The sequence below is a fragment of the Ambystoma mexicanum genome, chromosome 6q, assembly GCF_040938575.1.
Source record: "Ambystoma mexicanum isolate Mex_15411 chromosome 6q, UKY_AmexF1_1, whole genome shotgun sequence".
In the NCBI taxonomy this organism is placed as follows: domain Eukaryota; kingdom Metazoa; phylum Chordata; class Amphibia; order Caudata; family Ambystomatidae; genus Ambystoma; species Ambystoma mexicanum.
In genome coordinates this window covers 224,626,884-224,646,729 of record NC_090937.1, presented here as the reverse complement: position 1 = coordinate 224,646,729, position 19,846 = coordinate 224,626,884, and the positions used below count along the sequence as shown (strand labels likewise).

General features: G+C 46.4%; 1 protein-coding gene across 5 annotated transcripts in view; it reads right to left on the bottom strand.

The window, feature by feature from the left end:
* PDE5A (phosphodiesterase 5A) overlaps positions 1 to 17,122 on the bottom strand; it is a 959,918-nt gene extending 942,796 nt beyond the window's left edge. For 2 of the 5 annotated variants that reach the window (XM_069630677.1, XM_069630678.1), the window contains exon 1: positions 16,801 to 17,122. In XM_069630677.1, the coding sequence (XP_069486778.1) occupies positions 16,801 to 16,889 (89 nt within the window). In that variant the 5' untranslated portion in view covers positions 16,890 to 17,122. Of the gene's footprint in view, positions 1 to 14,892; positions 15,203 to 15,815; positions 16,388 to 16,800 lie in introns of those variants that run through there. The other 3 variants (XM_069630675.1, XM_069630676.1, XM_069630679.1) reach the window with 2 other exon arrangements.
* Between the last annotated feature and the right edge of the window lie 2,724 nt (positions 17,123 to 19,846).

Here is a 19,846-nt window from a genome sequence, read left to right as displayed (position 1 = left end):
TGGTAGCCATGGTGCTATTTGTGCCATGACCGCCACCAATAACGGTACTGTGTCCGGTTTGGTGCAATGGGGACTTACTGGTCTAGTCAGAACTTGGCAGCACCGGTAAGTCCCCAATCACCAAACCATTCCCCATTCCCATTTGAGCCCCCATAGGACTCAATGGGAATGAGGAGGGCGCAAATAATGGGCCGGCGTATGTCAAGCCCGTTATTTGCGCCCAGGTCCCTTAATGGGTCCCGTCCATAACACCTGGTCAGACCAGGCGTTAACGAAGGGACCCGCTAAGGGACCTCATAGTAGGGCGGTAAGGGATTACCGGCACCGGTCTCCTTACAGGTGCCCGGTATCACTTACCTCCCTACTCGGAATGAGGGCCATTGTCTGTCTGCTGTTCCTAGCAACCTGAAGCCCTTGTCTGGGTTGCACAATCTTCTTTTTTTTCAACTGTAGGGAGGCAACAGGGAGTCTCACGCTGTTGACCTCCCATCTCCCCACACCTCAATAAAAAACAAACCCCTTCTCCAGCCCCTCTGCCCCGCCCCACTTACCTGCTGGACCGGAGCTTTGTGCTCTGGTCCCGGGGCTCTTCCCTGTCCCGGCCACAAAAGAAATGGAAAAGGGGCTTAGTCCCTTTTCCCTATGGCGGCGGCCCTATTTTTTTCTTTTTCTTGCAAGATTGGTGTCGCTTGCGTAGCCAATCTCCCGAGAAAAAGAAAAAAAACATTTGCAGACCGGATAAACCCCGGCCGACCTAGGCTCGGGCTGGCAGGCCATTAAAGCCATGTCCGCCCCCCCCCCACAGTGGGGCTGAAAGCCATATATTATACACATTAAATGGAAATGGACATCTAAGTACAACTTTGAGTGGTATTCAAATAGTGATCCCCTTGTAGAACATAAGACATGGAAAAACCTGAGCTTCATCATTAATAACTCCAATTCGGAAGAATCCTACATTGGAGTAAAAGAAAGAACAATGCCCCCTCTGGGCACAATGATAAAAAAAGATTTTATTTTCAACATGGTGGCTTTCATTTTGGTTCACTTTCCACTTTGTAGTTGAAACAAAACAAATCATACCATCTCTTTTGTTTGGTATTGAACTATTGCTCAAGTTCATCCAAATACATGTGAGCATGTTCGAGGGTCAGACCAGGAGGGTCTTTTTGGGCCTACCTAGAAGTTTTCCTCTCCAGGTGATCAGAGCAGAGATAAGGTTGTCATCTATGTACTCTGCGGCAATCCTCAGAAGAGGCCTTTTTCTTGCTAAACTATGGTCTGCTGCCGATGACGCACCGCTTGGACAGATCAAGACACTCAGGAACGAAAGCCGTTATTCACTAATTGCCAAACTCCTAAGAAATTGTAAGAACTGTAAGGAATATACGTGATTGATTGAATAGCCTCCTCTGCTGAGGGAACTTCCCTTCAAGGGGTTAAAAAGGAAGGCTCTTTGGTGAGATTGCAGTTCTAATGCCATTCATTTTGAAAAGAACCACTTGGTGGTGGAATATTTCAACCACTTTACTAAATTCCGGTCAGTTCAGTTATATATTTAAAAAAGATTCCTTTTTGTTATTATTCGAGATAGTTTCTGTGCTTCATTTTAAACTTTTACTAACACACAAAATACAAGGATCTCACACTGGTATTTTAAGAAATATGTGTAGATATCGTTTTTGCAAAGATTCAAATACCATTTTTTTTATTGTGATATAGTTTATAAAAAAAACGTTTAGCGAATTAAAACACAACTTCTACACATACTACAAATACAGTTATGTACAAAGGCCATTGTAGCATTGCAACATTTGTGTATTCTTTGTCCTATTTAGGCCGACCTGGAAGTTTGTGGTGTATACTTTTTGTTCATAATGCTTCTACTAGTGAAACTGAGGCCTTCTGGACTCCTTTATTGGTGGGATTGCATGCTTTTTGGTATAAGCTTTCGTGAAGTTTTTTAAACACTTTTTAAGACTGCAAATTTGGTATCTGATTTGGTATTATTTGACAATTGTATTCAACATTTATATTTGTACGAGTTTCTACAAACAACATGTATGCCATGTTTGTACAAATATCAAGAGGACAACAAATATGCTTTTTGGCAAATACACATTATTAACCACACAATCTTCACAAATATTGTAACAGCGCAAAGTTTAATGTACAGATGAATAGACTTGCGCGGCTTAAAGTCATGAAATGCAGTCCCAAATCCCTTTAAAGTTCCATCATACTGTACTAAACACTAGGTAACATAGTTTGCAGGCATATGATTGACACGTTAATCCACCAATGGAAAGGATGCACACCTGCGAAGCATTATACTAATAATGATGTCATATCATAACCTGAGCTAAAACCAGCCACTACAAACTCAACATAAAAGCATAAAAGACAGGGGGCCCTTGAGAATGGGCTTTTTTTGGCCGGATGTGACCAAGAATCTGCCTCCCAGCAGCAGAAAACAAGTTCAGATAACTGCAGCAATGCAAGGGGCATTTCAAATGTTCCCCAAATCGCCTCGCTGCTAAATGCTGCTGATGCAATCCAAAAAGAAAAGTGCCAACGGTGATCCCGTAGTGTTGACGCACTTAAGAACTGTGTCAACAAACGGAAATGCTGCTGAGAACCTGAGTTCCTTGGGCCTGTAGGGACTAGGAGCTAGCTAGCCTTTTAGTTGTCGCCTCTGAGCTTCTATCCACGGCAACAAACAAAAGACCATAGCTCCCTCAGTCCCCCCAAAACCTGCAAGGACCCACACCTCCTCCTAACGTGATCCACAGAAGGCATTAAGAGCTGCACAAGCTATCGCACTGCTTCACAACGCTCTTGCAAAAACAGCGTAAAATGCCACATTTTGAAAGCAAAAGCAGTAACAAAGGTTGCCCAAGGGGTCTTTAAAACTCTCACTGGGCATGGGCTGCATCTCTCAATACAAAGCCCAACATCAAGTTAATGCCACGTTCAAGTTATTCTTCGCTTGCAATAATATATATCTTTTTTCTGGGTTGTCGAGCTGTGCCCTTCTAGTGAAGTCATCCGCACTTGTACAGGTTGGCATATGACACATTGCAACTTCACCTGGTGGAAGTGGTATCCCCAGTGGTAGATGTGTAAAATAAAAATAAAAGTAATGGAACCATGTCCCCCCTGCCCCACACCTTCTACTCCCGCTCCCCACCTACCATATTCTGAACCCGCGCACAATTCAAACATCATGCCTTCCTTTTACAAAAACACAAGGAAAGAAAATGCATTTAAATGACAACTATTATGACATTGTCCCCCACAGCATGCAGCTTTAAGCAGCCTCCCCCTTCCAATCACCCTTCATTACCACCTCTTAATGGACTCTCCTAGAGCTATATCCCCCCACCCCTTACCTGTACATCCACTCAGTGCCATAGCACAAAATGTGAGGGCCCCCTTGCATGAGATGCGGAGTGCCCCCCCCGCCCCTCTCCACCCAAGCTCGGCAACAATTCACAGGCCACGCCACAGCCGCAAGCCTAAACTACCACGCTTCCGCAATACACACGATGATCATGCTGCAGCAGGGGCACGTCACACACTGCATTAGGAGAATGATATAAATAGGTGATTTAATGCATTATACCCTTCTGAGAAAAATAGGGCAAAACGCCAGAGTGGTTGCTATTGTTTTGTAGAGTAACACCAATCCAAAAATCCAATACATGCAAGTCACCAACAGGGCACAGGAGCATTAATGCTTTAATGAATGTAATGTTTTGCTATTAAAAATGCCATGCCACAATTAAATCATGTCCAGCTGGCTGCACAATGTAGACCAGTCTAGACACGTAATAAACATATTACAGTAAAAAATGCCATGCCACAACATTAAATGCACAAGAAAGAAACCCTCTTAGCTTTTTACACAAATTTATCCTCAAAAAGGACGTTCTTCCAATTCATTTATTACATAGTTTATTTATAATATTGATCATACATTTTTAATTCATCTCTTCAATATACAATTCATCAATGTTTTTAAACTAACAACACAATACTAAAGTGCAGATGCAATACCCTGTCAACCTCACATCACACAATAATACCATTTCAAACATTCCTACTACACTACATACATACTAATCCATTAACACAACAATAGAGGGTCAATAAATAAAACTCAAGTGCAAAATACAATTAAACAAACATTGCACCATTGCTTTCTTGATGGCATGCATCACATATATTTTAGATACATATTAGGCTTTTCCAATTTGAAGATACTGTGCAAACAGTTACATTCAATTAAGATGTCTTTGTCTGCAACTCGTGTTTTGGCTATATCATCTGTTTGGATTACATACACCAGCCATCATCAGGACAGTACAAATTCGATCAACAGTTATGCATCCCAGTCTTAATTAGTTCCAAGTTGGGTGCATGTTAGGGTCGCCTGAAAAGGCTGAGGTCAACTCATGTCTGGGATGTCAAAAATGCCCTTGTCGCACCATCATGAATACCACAGCGGTAAGAAAAGCTTCCTTCTGTGCCCGGTCATGGCCCGCCTACTATGTTTGGCGTCTCGTCTCTTTCCTGTTTCCAGAAATGGATGCCACAATTGGTTGCATCAAAATGCCAGTCGAAGCAATAACATTTATCATGGTTATTTTATCACAGATGTCAAGAAAAATATACACTGCCACATTACGAAACGGCAGTGGTGGTTGGTGAATTTCTTTTAGTGGAGGGGCATGAATATTTCCCACAAATATGTCTTAGTGACCCAGCATAGCGAGGGCACCCAAACCAATTAAATAGTGTGTGGGGGTCCTCCCCTGTGCTTTAAACAATAATGGTTAAAATGGTGCATTTTACAGCACAGCTTTTTGAAAAATTGGGTAAAAGGGTAAACAGTTTCCAATTGGTTTTGTAGGGTAACTCAAGATAAAAAGTCAATAGATTCAAGTTACCAACGTGCACAGGAGCATTTCTGCAACATATTTGCATGATGTCTTTGGCCACAATATGTGCAAGTATAAAAACATGTTCAAGCTGGCTGTGCCCACACATTTCCATACTGACTGCACGGATATATGCCAGTATTCCCAAATAAGAACATGCTCAAGTTTGCTTTGCACTTAATGCCAGTAATGATACTATAAGAAAATATGTCCACGCTGGTTCTGCCAATATATGCCAGTATCCGAGAACATACTCCTGTTGGCATTACCAAAATGCATGCCACAGTGTGAAAATATATCCAAACTCACTGCACCATAATGCCAGTCTAGCTACATAATAACATTTATCATGCTTGCTTTATGAAAGATGCCCAATATAAAATGTCATACCAAAATAATAAATGGCTAGACTGGCTACAAGAAAAAGCCAGCCTTGCTACCAAACACGTATTATGCTTGCTTCATTGAAGATGCCAATACAAAATGTCAGATATATGTTTGGGATACCAGACACATTGATATTGAACACTTTTTAAATTGGATGAATAGTCTTAATTCTAATTTAAGATTTACTATGGCCCAAAATAATGTATGCATTCCTTTCTTGGACTTGGTCATTAAAGTCATTGATGGGTATCTAAGCACCAGTCTTTACAGGAAACCTACAGACCGGAGTACACCACCAAAGCTACCATCCAAGAGCCCTCAGAGATAACATACCATTCGGACAAATTCTCTGTATCAGGAGAAACTGCACCTTTGTGCAGGACTTTAAAAAGGAAGCAGATATTGCATTTAACGGGTTCCTTGACAGGTGCTATCCCAGACATGTCCCAAAAAAACTCCTGTTGACTTTACGCAAAAATGAATGATGATGGCTGCAAGGATTTGAACATATCATAACAAGGGGTTTTCCTCTGGGCAATCTTCCAGACCATCGTCTCACAGATAATGGACCATGAATCAGAAAGATGTCTGGGTTTGCTTGTGGTCCCATGCAGAAGGACTATGACATAGCAGTTTGGGCCGGTCTACCCCTTTTGGCCTGGGGCAAAAGCCTGATTTGCATATGGTCTTTCCCAATTTGCACTGTCATGGCAGGCTGGAAAATGATGGCCTGGGGGGTTGCCATGAACAATGGCCGTGGTTATGATTAATTTGAAGTCTTCCTGCCATCACCCTTCAGTTCTTCTTAATAGCACACTTGGTTATTAATGGCACACTTGGTTAAAACATTTTTATTAGCCCAGAATTTGTTTGACAGCTGCAATTAAGCCATTCCTTGACTGTTTAGAAATAACACTGCCTGCACTTAAAAGCACAGAGCTACAGGGGCGGCTCCTCTGTTTGCGTGGGGAGAGTCATCCCCTTGCTTGAGTGGCAGGCAGCACAGTCCATTATTTGCAGGGGGACTGTGTTGCCTGCATCTGAGCAGGAACACGTCTCCACAGCTATGTTTATTAGGTTGGAATGCAGAGCCTTTGAGCTCAACAAGGTACATAGGAAGTATGGCCTTGCAGTGTCTCATTATTGCGCTAACAGAGTAGACAATCGGACTGACGGGAGAGCAGACCTCTCCCGTCAGTCAGCATGCTCACGCGATGGAGTAGAGGGGTGGGCCATCCGGTTTGGTTTGGCCACAGCAGCATTGCGTGGATTGCAGCGGTTTCGAGCAGGTAAGTTAAGTATGATTCAGGTGTATGTAACTTGTTGGTATGTATGTGTGCTTGTAAGCTTCTTTTTTGTGTGTAGGAGTTGTCTGAATGCTGTATGATTGCACTGGTGAATGAGATAGTGTATGTTGTATGACTGCTTCTGAATGAAACTGTGTGGGCTGGTGCATGTGAATGGTGAGCGGGATGCTAAATGTAGGGGGGTGGGGGCCTGCTGGTGGGATGGTTTGCTTTACCCTGGATGCTGTGTAAAGAATCCCAGGTGGCATGGCATGGTGTTGTGGATATACTTTCTTACGTTTGGAGTGGCATTTTTTTAGTGATTAGCGGAGTCAACAGGATAAAGTTCTTAAATGGTAATACTGGCGCATATTGGTACAGCCTTCATGGACATGTGCGGGTACAGCCAGCATGAAAAGGTGTTTTATATTGGCATATGTTGTGGGTAAAGGCATCATGAAAATACCTCTGTGCACTGTTGGGAACTTGGCAATTAATTAATTTTTTCATGTGATGCCCTACAAAACGGATTGCAAACTGTTTGGCTTTCAATCCAATTGTTCACAGAAGGTATGCTGTAAAACACAGCATTTTAACCCATCATTTTAAAAAATGTTTTTGGGGGTAAACTCCCCTGAATCCCTCTTGGTTGGTTTGGGCTCCCTCTCTATGCTCGTTCACTCCCACATATTCGGGGCAAACACTTTTTATTTACGTTCCTTTTCTATTAAAACATTCGCCAGCCTCCACTATAGAGCTCGTCCAAAGAGGTTTCTGGAGAGGATTTGGGCAGGAAGGGAAATCGAGAGGGTGAGAATGGCCACAGGGATCATCAAGGGCCGCCAATGGGTGGGTGAAAGTCAAACAGCTATGGGCCTCATTACGACCCTGGCGGAAGACCATGGTGCTAATAGCACCATGGTCCATGCCGGTAACTTACCGACTCCGCCATGGAGAAAGGGGGAATTACCACCCCATTACAAGGTTGGCGGGGCGGTAATTCCCCCTTCCTCCATGGCCCTTCCCCATTCCCATTTTTGCCCCATAGGGCTCAATGGGAATGGGAAAGGCGCTAAGTACGGTACCGCAAATTGCGGTACCGTACTTAGCACCAAGGTCCCTTTGCGGGTCCCTACTTTAGCGGCTGGTGTAGACCAGCCGTTAAGGTTGGGTCCCGCAAAGGGACCTCGTAATCAGGCGCTAATGGGTTAACGGCGCCGCAGCCTTTTACGGCGCCGTTAACCCATTAGCACCAGGGTCGTAATGAGGCCCTATATGTCCTTTATCACATCACATCTCTCTCCTACCTTCACTTTGCTTGGCAAAAGTTGTGGCTTTTGGGCGGCGCTTACAGAGGCACCTAATATCCAAAACTAAAAAAAAGAAAAGGCGTGCAGTGTTTAAAGTTGCCAATGGGGTGTTTCTGATTGATGTGCAATGTGTTACATACACAGGTCGAGGGGCCCCAGTGCCCCAGCACGTGGGAAATAAGGACTGGTGAGAGCTTTCGGGAATTTGGGAGGACTAGAACATGGCTTCATTGTAAACAAAAAGTGTGGGATATATTTCCAGTAGAATATTTGGTACCAGGGTTGTAACAGCAGTGGGTGCATAGCTCATGGCTTTCATGCTCCCCCCTGGCATGAGCCAGGCTGCACTTCACAGGTTCGAATCCCTGGCAGAGCAGGCTTGCTTCATCCATTTGAGGCTGATAAATTGTGTACCATTAAATGGGGTTATAATACCAGATAGGAACAGCTAACATGGGAGGTTGCAGTTCATTGTCCTTGTACATTATTGTTAAAATCTGGCATTGACTTCACTACTGACTTATAATGAGAAGATGTCTTGCCAGCTGTAATAAGGGATTACAGACGTAATGTGACATCAGAATGCTGAGACCTGAGTCCGCACAGAGGAACATTCCAGTAGTCACCAGAGGTTTAGTTAAAGGCATGCTCAGCTTTCACAGGTCCTTTCCTCTGGACAGTCGTAACAATCCAGGGCCATTAGTTGATAAGCAGACATGCATGGTAGCATGTTAATTTAGTGCACCGCTAAATCTTATACTGGAGAGCTGTCATTTACAAGTTGCGTCTTATTTATAGCCAAATCTTCTTGCGATATTTGTCAACTGTACGTGGCAAACTGTGCTTTGGTTAGGGGGTTTTGCCAACCTTAACAGATTTTAACATTCATTATACAAATAGACAGTCGTAAGAAATCTTGTATCTGGTTAAGTATGATGCCAAATACTGTCGGCGATTTCAGTGGGGCTGTCTTTTACAAGGAACAAAATACCCCTACCATATGTAAACTGTGGCCTTAGAAAGCAGTGACTTGCAATTACCTTATACATTATACTGTATTTTGTATTATGATGCTTGGTTTATTTCAAACCTTTCACCGTTCCACCAAAATTAGGTTTATTTCAAACCTTTCACCTTTCCACCAAAATTACATAAGAACAATTTAATTTGCCAATCTCATCATTTGGAATTCCATTACAACACAGCTGGTAAAAATGGATAACAATTTCAAAAATTATCTATCCACAAAAAAGACATCATTTAGATGATAACAAGCTCAATAGTTATCTAACCCCCAAAAAGCCATATCATTTAAATGTCATAAGATCATCTCCAACTTCATTTAAGATAAATTATCTTAACATATCAATATGTCATACAGTTAAAAAGGGTCTCCATTGACCTTCTACTTAAAAACTAAATCTAAAAATGATATCTTAGCAAAAATCATTGAAAATGTCTCCCCCAATAAGAATAAAGACTGACATTCCTCTGCATTAAGACTCTCCGGCAATACATTTTCCTAAATAAATTGTTGTCAAAATCGTCAAACCAGAACAATACAACATGATGTGCTTTATAGTTTCAACCCTGCACCTTTTTTAGCAGAACATACAGCTGGGTCTACTTCACCTTGATTTGGGGTGGTTGGGCCTTCCTCTGTCAGATATAAATTCATGCGAACACGCATGCACTGATAGCGGTAGTGAGAGCTAGGCAATTTGATTACATATTTCTGTACCACATATACATTTATTGTTTAGATATGAAAACAACTTACAGCTGTTCCTTGCTTCCTGGGTTTCTATCCAATCCTGGTGCCAGAGCTTCCATTTTCCTGCCACGGATTTGCCTCCAGCAATTCTTTGTGGTTTTCAAATGATGCCAACATTTACATTGCTCAAGTGGCAGGACACTACCCTTGCCATCAACCTTTTTCAGTAGTTCAAACAGAGGGGCAACATTGGCCATTACACGTTTCAGAAACAAGGAAAGAAACTTCCAGACCACTACTGAATACATCATTATTAAGCCCCATTTGTGTGTTATGTTCGACAATGGAACTCCTTTTGGGAGACATAAGACTGTCCTCCAAAGGGTTCGCTCTAGTGAAGCCCAAATTTGCCATGGGAGATTTAAAGAAGCCTGCACCCCATATGTGAGTATCAACCCTACTTTCAATTTTATAGGAAGTCAAAACCAGTAAGATGGTAAAAGGTCCATATCTCTTGTGTGCCACCATACCGTGGGCAGCTAGACGTTTTGCTTTCACTCTTAACTCTATAGCCCAGTGATTGTCATTTACAATCGCATTTATTCAGGTTCCCAGGTAGATACTAGATTCCACCCGTTTTAACTCGTCCTGCCCCAGGTGTCATTTAAAGGAGGCCTTTTGCCTACCAATCAGGGACTGGAGGATCAATATTCTTGTTTTACTTGCATTTGTCACTAGACCATTTTCCGCCGCAAATTCCCGCGATACTTTTAACCTACGCTGAAGGCTTATTGGCGTTTGGTCAATAAGAACCAAATCGTCAGCGTAAAGCATCCAAGCTAGGTCATTACCAATGATTATAGGAGGGGGGGGGGCAGATTGTAGTAGGAGCACCTTGCTTGTATTTTATAACAGTGCTAAGAAGCTGGATAAACCAGGCATTAAGCACTGCATAAAAAAAACTGATATTATTTTTAAGTTCAATTATTAGTTCCCAAACATTAAGTGGATGGTTCTGCTGTACGACACAGAGCATGTATCAGTCACCCATTTCTTGAAGTAAGGTTGGAAAGATTTGACCATGGTGCAGTGGCCAGCAACCTTTGGCTTTCCAGATGTTCAGGACTACAACTCCCATCAACCTGGACAGAGTACTCGGGGAGAAATCATGGGAACCATAGTCCAAAACATGCCTGGAGAGCCACGCGTATCGTTAAATCATGGTGGCTGCATAGAGCAGTGTGAAATAGCAGACAGGGCCTAATTCACAGAAGCATTTCATAAGGGCGCGTTCCCATAGGAAAACGCTCTGTGAGTCAGGCCCTAACAATGTTTAAAAGATTGTAAAAATGCACAGTTAGTTTGGTTAATGGGCAGTGCTATGGTTGTCTCTAGCTGAAACGACTGCTGCGGGGCATTTTTGCAGGGACGTCAATTCACCAAAATGCTAGGTGTAGTGGAAGTTACATCACACAACCCTTGACCTCTGGTGACATCACAGGAAGTGATGTAATTTGACCCCACCCTGAAGTGACATCACAGGAGGCGCTGGAACACAACCTTTCACCCCTTGATGAAACAGGGAGTGGCATCATTTAGCATTGTTCCTAAGCACACTACGAAAAATAGGGTTAGGATATTACTGTGATGTGATATACATTTAATAGAAGAATGGATCACCATGTGTATCAATAATATTAGTGTGTGTAGGCCCATATTACCAAATTACTGTTAATGCAGGCAGACATCCAAGGCCAAGATACCCTGGGTTTGGAGTGCTTTATAAATAAATAAACAAACAAATGATAATAATGTGTTATTATATAGAACTTAGGCTTAAGCGCTTTATATAGAACAAATATACATACAATAGCACCCAACTTGTGCTGGTAGTCAGAAAGTCAGAAAGAAAATTACACTCTGTAGTGGATACCATTAAACTGGTAATTGAGATCTATCAGCAGGCCATTTCATCTGCAGGGCTGGTGCAAAGTTGGCCACATGTCAAGCCCATGTGGATCTACTTTTCAGGCTTCAGAGGATGGAAAAATACATACCATTGGAAGAGTTCATAACTGTGTATTAAAGAATTTAGAGTAGTGCAGGGAGAGCAGGGTACTCCCACAGCATCCCCTACTCTCTGCACTCGTTACCAATTACTGCCTTGAGAAAGAACAGAGGTCGAAACACGTGTTGGCTGGATTGTGCTTATGTCAATTAAACATTACATTTTGAAGATAAACCAACTACACTGTACTAATTGCATTCATTCAGTTGCTAAATGTACTTATAAAACATTTGATGAGCACAGAACGCATAATCCTTTCTATATTAAATAAGACTTTCTTTTTTGCGTATCAGACTGGCAGACTCGCAGACTGGCAGACTGGCAGACTGGCAGATATCATAGCTGGAAACTAAGATTTAGAAGGGGGGTTTTATTATTGTTCGCTTTCATTGTCTAATAAGAAATTTGGTAGGTAACTGGAGTTGTTTGCGAGTTTTCAGTAAAAAGTGTTACATCACAACTCCAATTACTTACACATTTACATATTAGAATAGGAACTGCTAGTAACTAAGAAACATCGTTTAAAAGTAATTGCCCTGGCTTTCCAAATCCATCCCTGCTCCATCAAAGGACAACAGTGGTAACAGGTGAAGACAACTTAGCGAAACAGTGTTCCACTCCTGGCATGCTGTGAGCACAGTAGCAGCATATTTGTCCCTCCTTTTGTCCTGCAGGCTGGGCCCTGGAGGAGACAATATAGGCACTGCGGGCAGTGGAGAGGAGGCGGGAGAAGTCAGTGCTTTCCCCAGAAAAGGCTGCAGAAGCTTAGTCCGTTATGTTGCGAAAAAGTAAAATGAAAAGAATTAATTTTCACCTAGCAACTAGTTGAGTACTTGTACTCTCTTTCAGGCGTTGAGAAGTGCATGTACTCAAATGCTCAAAAACAAGAATCGCGGGTACTGTGGGCCGGGTAGGATCTGAGTAAGGCCTGTGGGCTGCACGGGACCCGGCGTGCAGACAGTCAAGTGCTGTGCAGAAGGCAGGGATACAACAGGGGACACGTCCTGGGCCCTATGCGAGCATAGCAAAGTTATCACAACTGAAGACAAAGTTCCGAACTCAACGTTTGGGCGGACAGTTTGGGCCTGATTCATGGAATTTTGAGTGCGCTGCAAAGTGACTATGTACTGCAAAAATACACTTTACACCCCTCTGTGAATCAGGGTGTTTGTTGGCAGTGAAAGTCACTTTGCACTGTGTGAATTTGGCCCTTTGTCTTTTGAGCACCAGGTGCCGGATTACAGAAACTTTGAATTGATGCAAGTGTAAAGTTGCACAGTATTAGCACTGCGGCAACGTTTGCCCTATTTATTACAATTCTGAGACATGTTAGAAAACCATAGCAGCAAGTCAAAGTGCAGTTTGACATTATTTAAGCATTGGAGCAAAAAATAGGCCTGGGGCAAAAAAGATATATTTTCACTGCATTTCTGTATCAGGGCAAAGTTTGCCCTGGGACTGATACGGAATAGCATTAGTCCCAGGACACACATTGGCCTAGTGCAAAAATGTATCTTTTTTGCACTAGGCCAATGTTTGCCCTGGTGCTTATTTCATGCCAAACTGCACTTGTCACAGTGCAATTGTTTACTAATATGTCTCAGTGCTTTTAAAAATGGTGCCAACTTTGCCCTAGTGCTAATACGTTGCACTTGCACTGGTGCAAAGGTTCTGTGATCTGGCTCCTGGTGTGCGCGTCCACCGGGAAGGGGGAGAAGGCCCTGTAGCATGACAGACATCTACCAAATGCCTCCGGTTAAAGGGAGCGTTGTGAAAAGTGCACACCGGGTCACAGGACTATTGGTGATCCACCGGATGAAACGAGGAGGAGACATGGCTGAACCAGGCCGGGCAATTTTGTCTGCAACAATGTGGTCGATTTTAGACAAGCCATCTCCGTTTACCCCATTCCTAGTGATGTGTTAGAGATGCACTTATGGTGCCATGGCCATGGATGGGAGCATATGGAACGCGAGAGCTCTGGGTATAAAGCCCTAGGCTCTCGCGCATCCGCACCAGGGAGAACCTGTGGGGCCGCTGCGTCTGGACGCAAGCGGGGAAGAGTCCTAGAAAGCGCTGCGTCACTCGCCACGCGCGCCACCTCTGGCGGGAACCCACGCACGGCTATCGCGGGAGCTCCAGCACATTGGGCCGAGTATAATATCCGAGGGCGTTCTGATTTGTTTGTTTATTTCAAATAACTCAATGAACAAAAAATATGTGCATCCACCTAATTAAAGTGCCAGTTCCTAATGGCAGGAGGGGCTGGCCTTTGCACCCTTTTGCAAAGAACGCATTATCCCTCCCCCCCCCCACCCCCACACACACACTTTGCCCAAATGACCAATTGAGCATAGTGCTGGGTGGGACATTTTAAACTGTGCGCGCGCTGCTAGGGAGGGCTGTGAGTGTCGATGCCCCACCACGTGAATGTTCCGGAGAGGAACGAGCACCCCCATAGTTACGGGCATGGCAGCGTCCTTTTGACTCGTAATGGGGTTTTAAAGAAAGATGTAGTGCAGGTCAAAGGCTGCCAAGGTTCCTGGCAGGATCGGTGTGTGTGGTAAATGCATGGGCTTGGGTTGGTGAGTGTGGGGGATTGGAGGCCGAGCCTGGTGGCTGGGCGGGGGCACGGAACTCCGCACATCACTTTTAGAGAGCATCCTGGCCAGATCCCCGTCTACGGGGTAGCAATCCGATCCCGCCGGGCACACAGATGGTGGCACGGGAGGCAGGTGGTCGCCGCAGCCTGATGACCCCATCCAGTCAATCATTTATCCCCAGAGGCCCCACGGCGCTCACATCACGACCCGCCCACACCCACAGAGGCCGTGCCCCCATCCTTCCTCCCGTCAGCAGCCAAGACTGAGGCGCTCGGGGAGACATCTTCACAAGTAGGCTGGGGGGAGAACAGCACAGCGGATCCAAAACCCGCGCACATGTTAAACGACGTCACGAGCCGATAGGTCTCATATGACCCCCCCCTCCAACCATAAGACTCTCAAACATCCATTTCACCATGTACACTTCAATGACAATTTGCCAGTGAAATCATGTCAGAGCGCTTTCCATACAGCTTGGGAAGTCGAAAACGTGTGCAATATTTGCCTCAACTCGCCCCCTCCCACAAAATGCAGGTCACACCCCCCCCCCCCCAAAAAAAAAAAACGGGCACCCACTTTACCCAAGAAGGCGGCCGTTCGTAGGAGTCCGGGCTGCAGCCTGTGTCCCCCACGCTCCGCTTCCGCCCGCCGTCTGTCTCCCACCCTGGGAGGGGTCCCATCATGTTTATCAGGAACCATCAAAGCCCCAGTGTGGCCGGTGGCGCCCCCCGCCTCCCCGGCCCACTTTCTCCTTATGTGGAACAGCGTGAGCTGCGAGCAAAGGAGGGGGCCCACTGCCATGCCCAAGCCCGAACCGCTCGTGTTTCCCTGACACAACCCTTGTTCTCTGCTTTCTTCACCGCGCACACCTTACAACTCTGTTCTGAACCCCATAACATCCTTTGATAGGGTCACCAAGGTCCGTGCACCGGCGTGGGAAAGGCGAGAGAAGTTGGACAAGGAAGTTTCAGTCAAGAGAGCAGAGGCAGGCTCCAGCCGCTCAACGGAATGCACAAAAGCCCGTGCGATTCGGAGTTCCTCCACCCACACACACACAATCTGCACACACTCTGCACACGCACACACAGTGGCCATTTCAGTTCCTCACACAGGTACGGGTGACAGCTGCTGGAAGGGCAACCGGAGAGAGGAACGAGATGGCCAGGGTCACCCCTCCCAATTCGCCCCCTTCGGATAACCCACTGGTATATATGTTTCTGACTCCTTGAATCGATACCTTAGGGAACACATCGTAAGTGTGCCCAGTTCGCGCCAGTGAGACATCCCGTTCACTCCCTGGCAGGGCGTGGATAGAAACTGGGGTTCCTCATTGCAAGTATGAAATGTGGTGTGCGGCGGTGACCAGTAACCTCTCAGGTTGCTAGTGATCATCTGCGATGAGAACTGGCTGTGGCGAACCAAACCCCAGATGTTTCGCTTTCTCTGTCTCGCAGCCCCGCACCCCCCCTCCCCCTCTTTTCTGAAGGGCTCAGTTTAAACTTACTGTAGAGTGTAGCAGGCGGCCTCCTCCATGGTGTGCTCGGCACCGCCTCCTAACGGCGGAGCGGCCTTGCCCGGCTCCGGGGGCTCAGCATCAGGAGGAGCCCCCATGGCAGGCGCGCCGTCCTCCCTGCACACCGCCCTCCGCCTCGGCCACATACCGCCGCCCCGCTCGGATCGCTTAGGGGCCCGGGGACCTGGCAGGAAGCGCACCGGGCAGCAGCAAGGCGACGGGGGGGAAGCAGACGACGAGGGCCCGCCGAGTTTGCGGGAGGCCCCCCGCGCGGCCCCTGCTGCGGCGGCCTGGAGCGGGGTGGAGGCCGGGCGCGGCCGCATCTATGTCACGGCCGCAGCCGGGGAGCAGCCGTTCCGCCTGGAGACGTGTCCAACTCCGGTCAGAGACACAGTCAGAGCTTCACTGTTATCGGGGCTCAAAAGTCGCAGCACCGTGGCAAAGTCACAACCAAGCCACATTATAAACCAAATGAAAACATAAACACCCGGTCATCTTTCCGTCCCTTCTTTTTTAGAGTAAAAAAAAGTCTATAGTATTGACAACAACTGGAGTGGAGGTTTTCTCTCCCACCCCCCCCCCCCTTCTTTGGGAACGCCAAGGCTGGGTCTGGAATGAGCGCAATAAATCTATTGCTGGAAGATTGGGAAAGTTCCCGTCCGGCTCTCTGCTGCTTCCTAGAAAGGCAAAGGCAGCGGCGGGAGGGAGAGCAGCGCTGCCAGCAGCCCGGGGAGGACGCTCCCCAGCCCGCTTCTTCGGTGGCTCCAGCTGCAACGGAACCACAACACAGTGGGGGACTGTGTGTCTGTGTGTGTGTGTGCGTGCGTGCTGCTGGGGTGTGCGTGCTCCTTACAAGGTCAACTATCGGAGCCCTGCCGAAGGAAGGGGGTACCCAGATCCCTCCCCAGAAGACGAAACTCGGGGACATCCCCGCCCTCCCCTCCGCGGACAAGCTTCTCTGCAGCGCTCCTCTTACCTGGTGGCCTTCCTAACAAAGTAAGAGTTTGCAAAATCCAAGTGGTCGTCCAGCCAGGCTTCCACGTCCTCGTGCGCCTGGTGCTCCATGGTGCCGGGCCCGCCCGTGCGGGGAGGGAGGGAGGGAGCGCCCCTGGGAGAGGGGACAGCTCTGCAGAGAGAGAGGATCCCTCCAGGAGAGGATGAGGCGGGCTGCTTTTGTTTGCTTGTTTGCTGTCCTCCTCCCGGTTGTCTGCGTTAAACGGGGAGCTGAAGTGGGTCCGGGCGCTGGACTCCCTTCATGGTCAAAGGTAGCCCTGTGGATGGCTGATGGCGGTGCCAGCCTTTTCTCCCCCCCCCCCCACACCCCCGCGTCTTCCCACCCTCTCCCCGTGTTGCCTGGTGCTGGAGATGCTGTCCATGTGCCTCAGGTGAGCTTTGCCGGCTGTGGCCGAGCCTCGCTCTCTGCTGCCCTCGACTGGCAGCCGCGCGACCGCAGATGGTGTGCCCGCGGGCAAGGGACAGGCGGCTTCAGGTCCGGAGGTGTGTGGGTACCTACAGACATATTGCGGGTTAGAAAAGAAAGGGACACGCCGACCTCGGAGCAGGTGCAGAAGCCAGGGCACTTTTAACTTCTTGTCAAGCAATATCACGCACACTTGAACTACTTTTGCAATGCACAATATGGTAATAGAACAAATATTGATTACACAAAATATCCCACCTTAATGTTCAGTCACAAATGGAACCCGTATTAATGGAGAATGACGTACCAGGCAGGGCTAGGAGTGGTTAATAAACAGCGCTCAGATGCCAGAGGGTTCGTAGCGCTATATAAATGCAAATTATTATATACATGCAAATATTGTGCCATCACCCCAGCGCATGTGCTTAGTTAAGGTTGAGATGACTTAACTATGGAGTTTCAGAAAATGAGTTTCCATAGGAACTATGAAACCCTTCTGTGAAAAAAATCAGAAAACATTCCCCAGTAAAATTTGGAGCACTCCCTGCTCGGAACCTCGCAGATTTGTTTCAGAGAATGCTTGATATAATATATATATATATATATATATATTGTTTACAAACAATTGCTTTGAAGGTGTTCAAAATACCTTTTTATATGGGGTTTTCTCAAGGAAAAAAAACAATTCGGCTCAAATATCTAAAAATCGGTCACTTCGATTTTCAAGATTTTTGTCATATTACCCCGAATTGGTGCCCTGAAAAGAAATGAAAATCAAGTAGGCCCAGCGCGAGATGTTTCATCTGTATAATGCACGCTCAGAACGAATGTACATCGTTTATATGAACTATGCAGGTAGAAGAGGGACATTTCAGACAAGTGTGCTACTATACATGTGCAAACACATCATCAAAGTTATTTATTTATTGTGCATTTGTAATGCCCTTATATATCAAGTAAATTGTGTTTCAAAGCGCCCGCAGGGCAGCAGGGTGGGAACACGTGAATGAAAACCAAATATAACAATGAAAGGTAGAGGCAGACCTACTAGTCCTTGTGAGCATTCAGAACGTGCAAGTGCAGAGAGAGATGAGGGAGTGGGGGTAAGTGTTCGGTGTGCCAGGGCCCTTATGTGCCATGAGGGAAGTGCTATTGAGGGAGGGAGTTGGCAGCTGTAAGTGCCTCGGTGTGGGGTCAGCCACCAAAAATAAGTAAGTACAGATCTATGGTGGCACAGGCCAGTGGGTGCCAATGCACGTGCTGGGAGTGGGGGGATGCTGAAGGCGATTGGGTGTGGGAGGCCTGGGCCAAAGAGGACACATAAGGGCCCTGGTCACCAATCTCAGAAACTGTGGGTTTTAACAGACGGAGGAAGGGAAGGAGGATTTGAAAAGGAAAGTCATGAGGAGCTTCCGGAATTTGAGGCGATCTGGCTCAAGACGAAGAGGAAGAGGGAGGCTGTTCGATAGTAAGGCGCCTGCTGAGGCCACCAGCTCTCTGTTTAGCAAAGAGCTTGACACACAGAGAATTGGTGCCGGAGTAACGTAGTGATCTGGAGGGAGAGTAGTTAGTGAGAGCCAGTTGTAGAAAGCGTGATCCCCGGTCCCAGACAGCCCTATGGATGATACAGAGGGATATGAACTTGATCCTTGCAGCAACCGGGAGCCAGTGTAGAGTTTTAAGGGCTGGAGAGATGGCGTTCCTGGGCTTGAGGCCAAGGATAACTCTTGCAGTCGTTTCCAGGATTAGCTGGAGGGTTTGTAGAAAAGAAGAGGGTAGATTAAGGAAAAGGCTTTTGCAGGAGTCTAGCCTAGAGAGAACCAGAGCTCTAGAGACATTGAGCTTTTCAGGGAAGGTGAGGAAAGGGAGAATTCCTTTGAGGAGGTAGAGTTGAAAGTGGGCCTTCTTGAAGGACAAGGGGGAGAACCCATAGAAGAATGCCAGAGGGAGGGGAAAATGAGGGAGAAGGAGTCCCAATAGGAAGGATCTCAGTCTTGGTGGCATTGAGGTAGAGATCATTGGAAGTGCACCAGTTCTGGATTTCTGAAAGGCAGTCAGGAATGATGGAAGAAGTAAGGAGAGGGTTAGAGGGAAGTCCACAAAGCACTGGAAGTTAGGGGAGAAGGTGGAAATGAGGTGTGCAAGTGGAGCAACGTAGGTTTTAAAGAGCCAGGGAGAGAGGTTGGAGCCCTCGGGGACACCGCAAGTGGAAATAGAGGTGCAGGAGGAGAATGAGCCCAGAATAGCCTGGGATGGACGGTCACTGATGAAGGAGGGCAGCCAGTCCAGTGACCCCTCCGAGATACCCAGGGTATTATGGAGCCGTTTCATGAGGATGGAGTGGTTGACTGTATCAAAAGCAGAGGAGAGATCAAGTAGAATGAGAAGTGTTGGAGTCAAGAGATGCAAGCAGTTCCTCATGGGTGTTCCATGCCTCTGGATGCTCAGAATCCAGATTGGTTGTTGTGAAGGCCACCAAGTTCAGCGTGCTGGGTAAGTTGCGGGAAGACCAGTTTCTCCAAAAGATTCCCAAGGAAGGGGTTGATAGATATGGGGCAATAGTTGGCTGGAAAAAAGGGGTCTGCAGAAGGTTTTTTCAGGA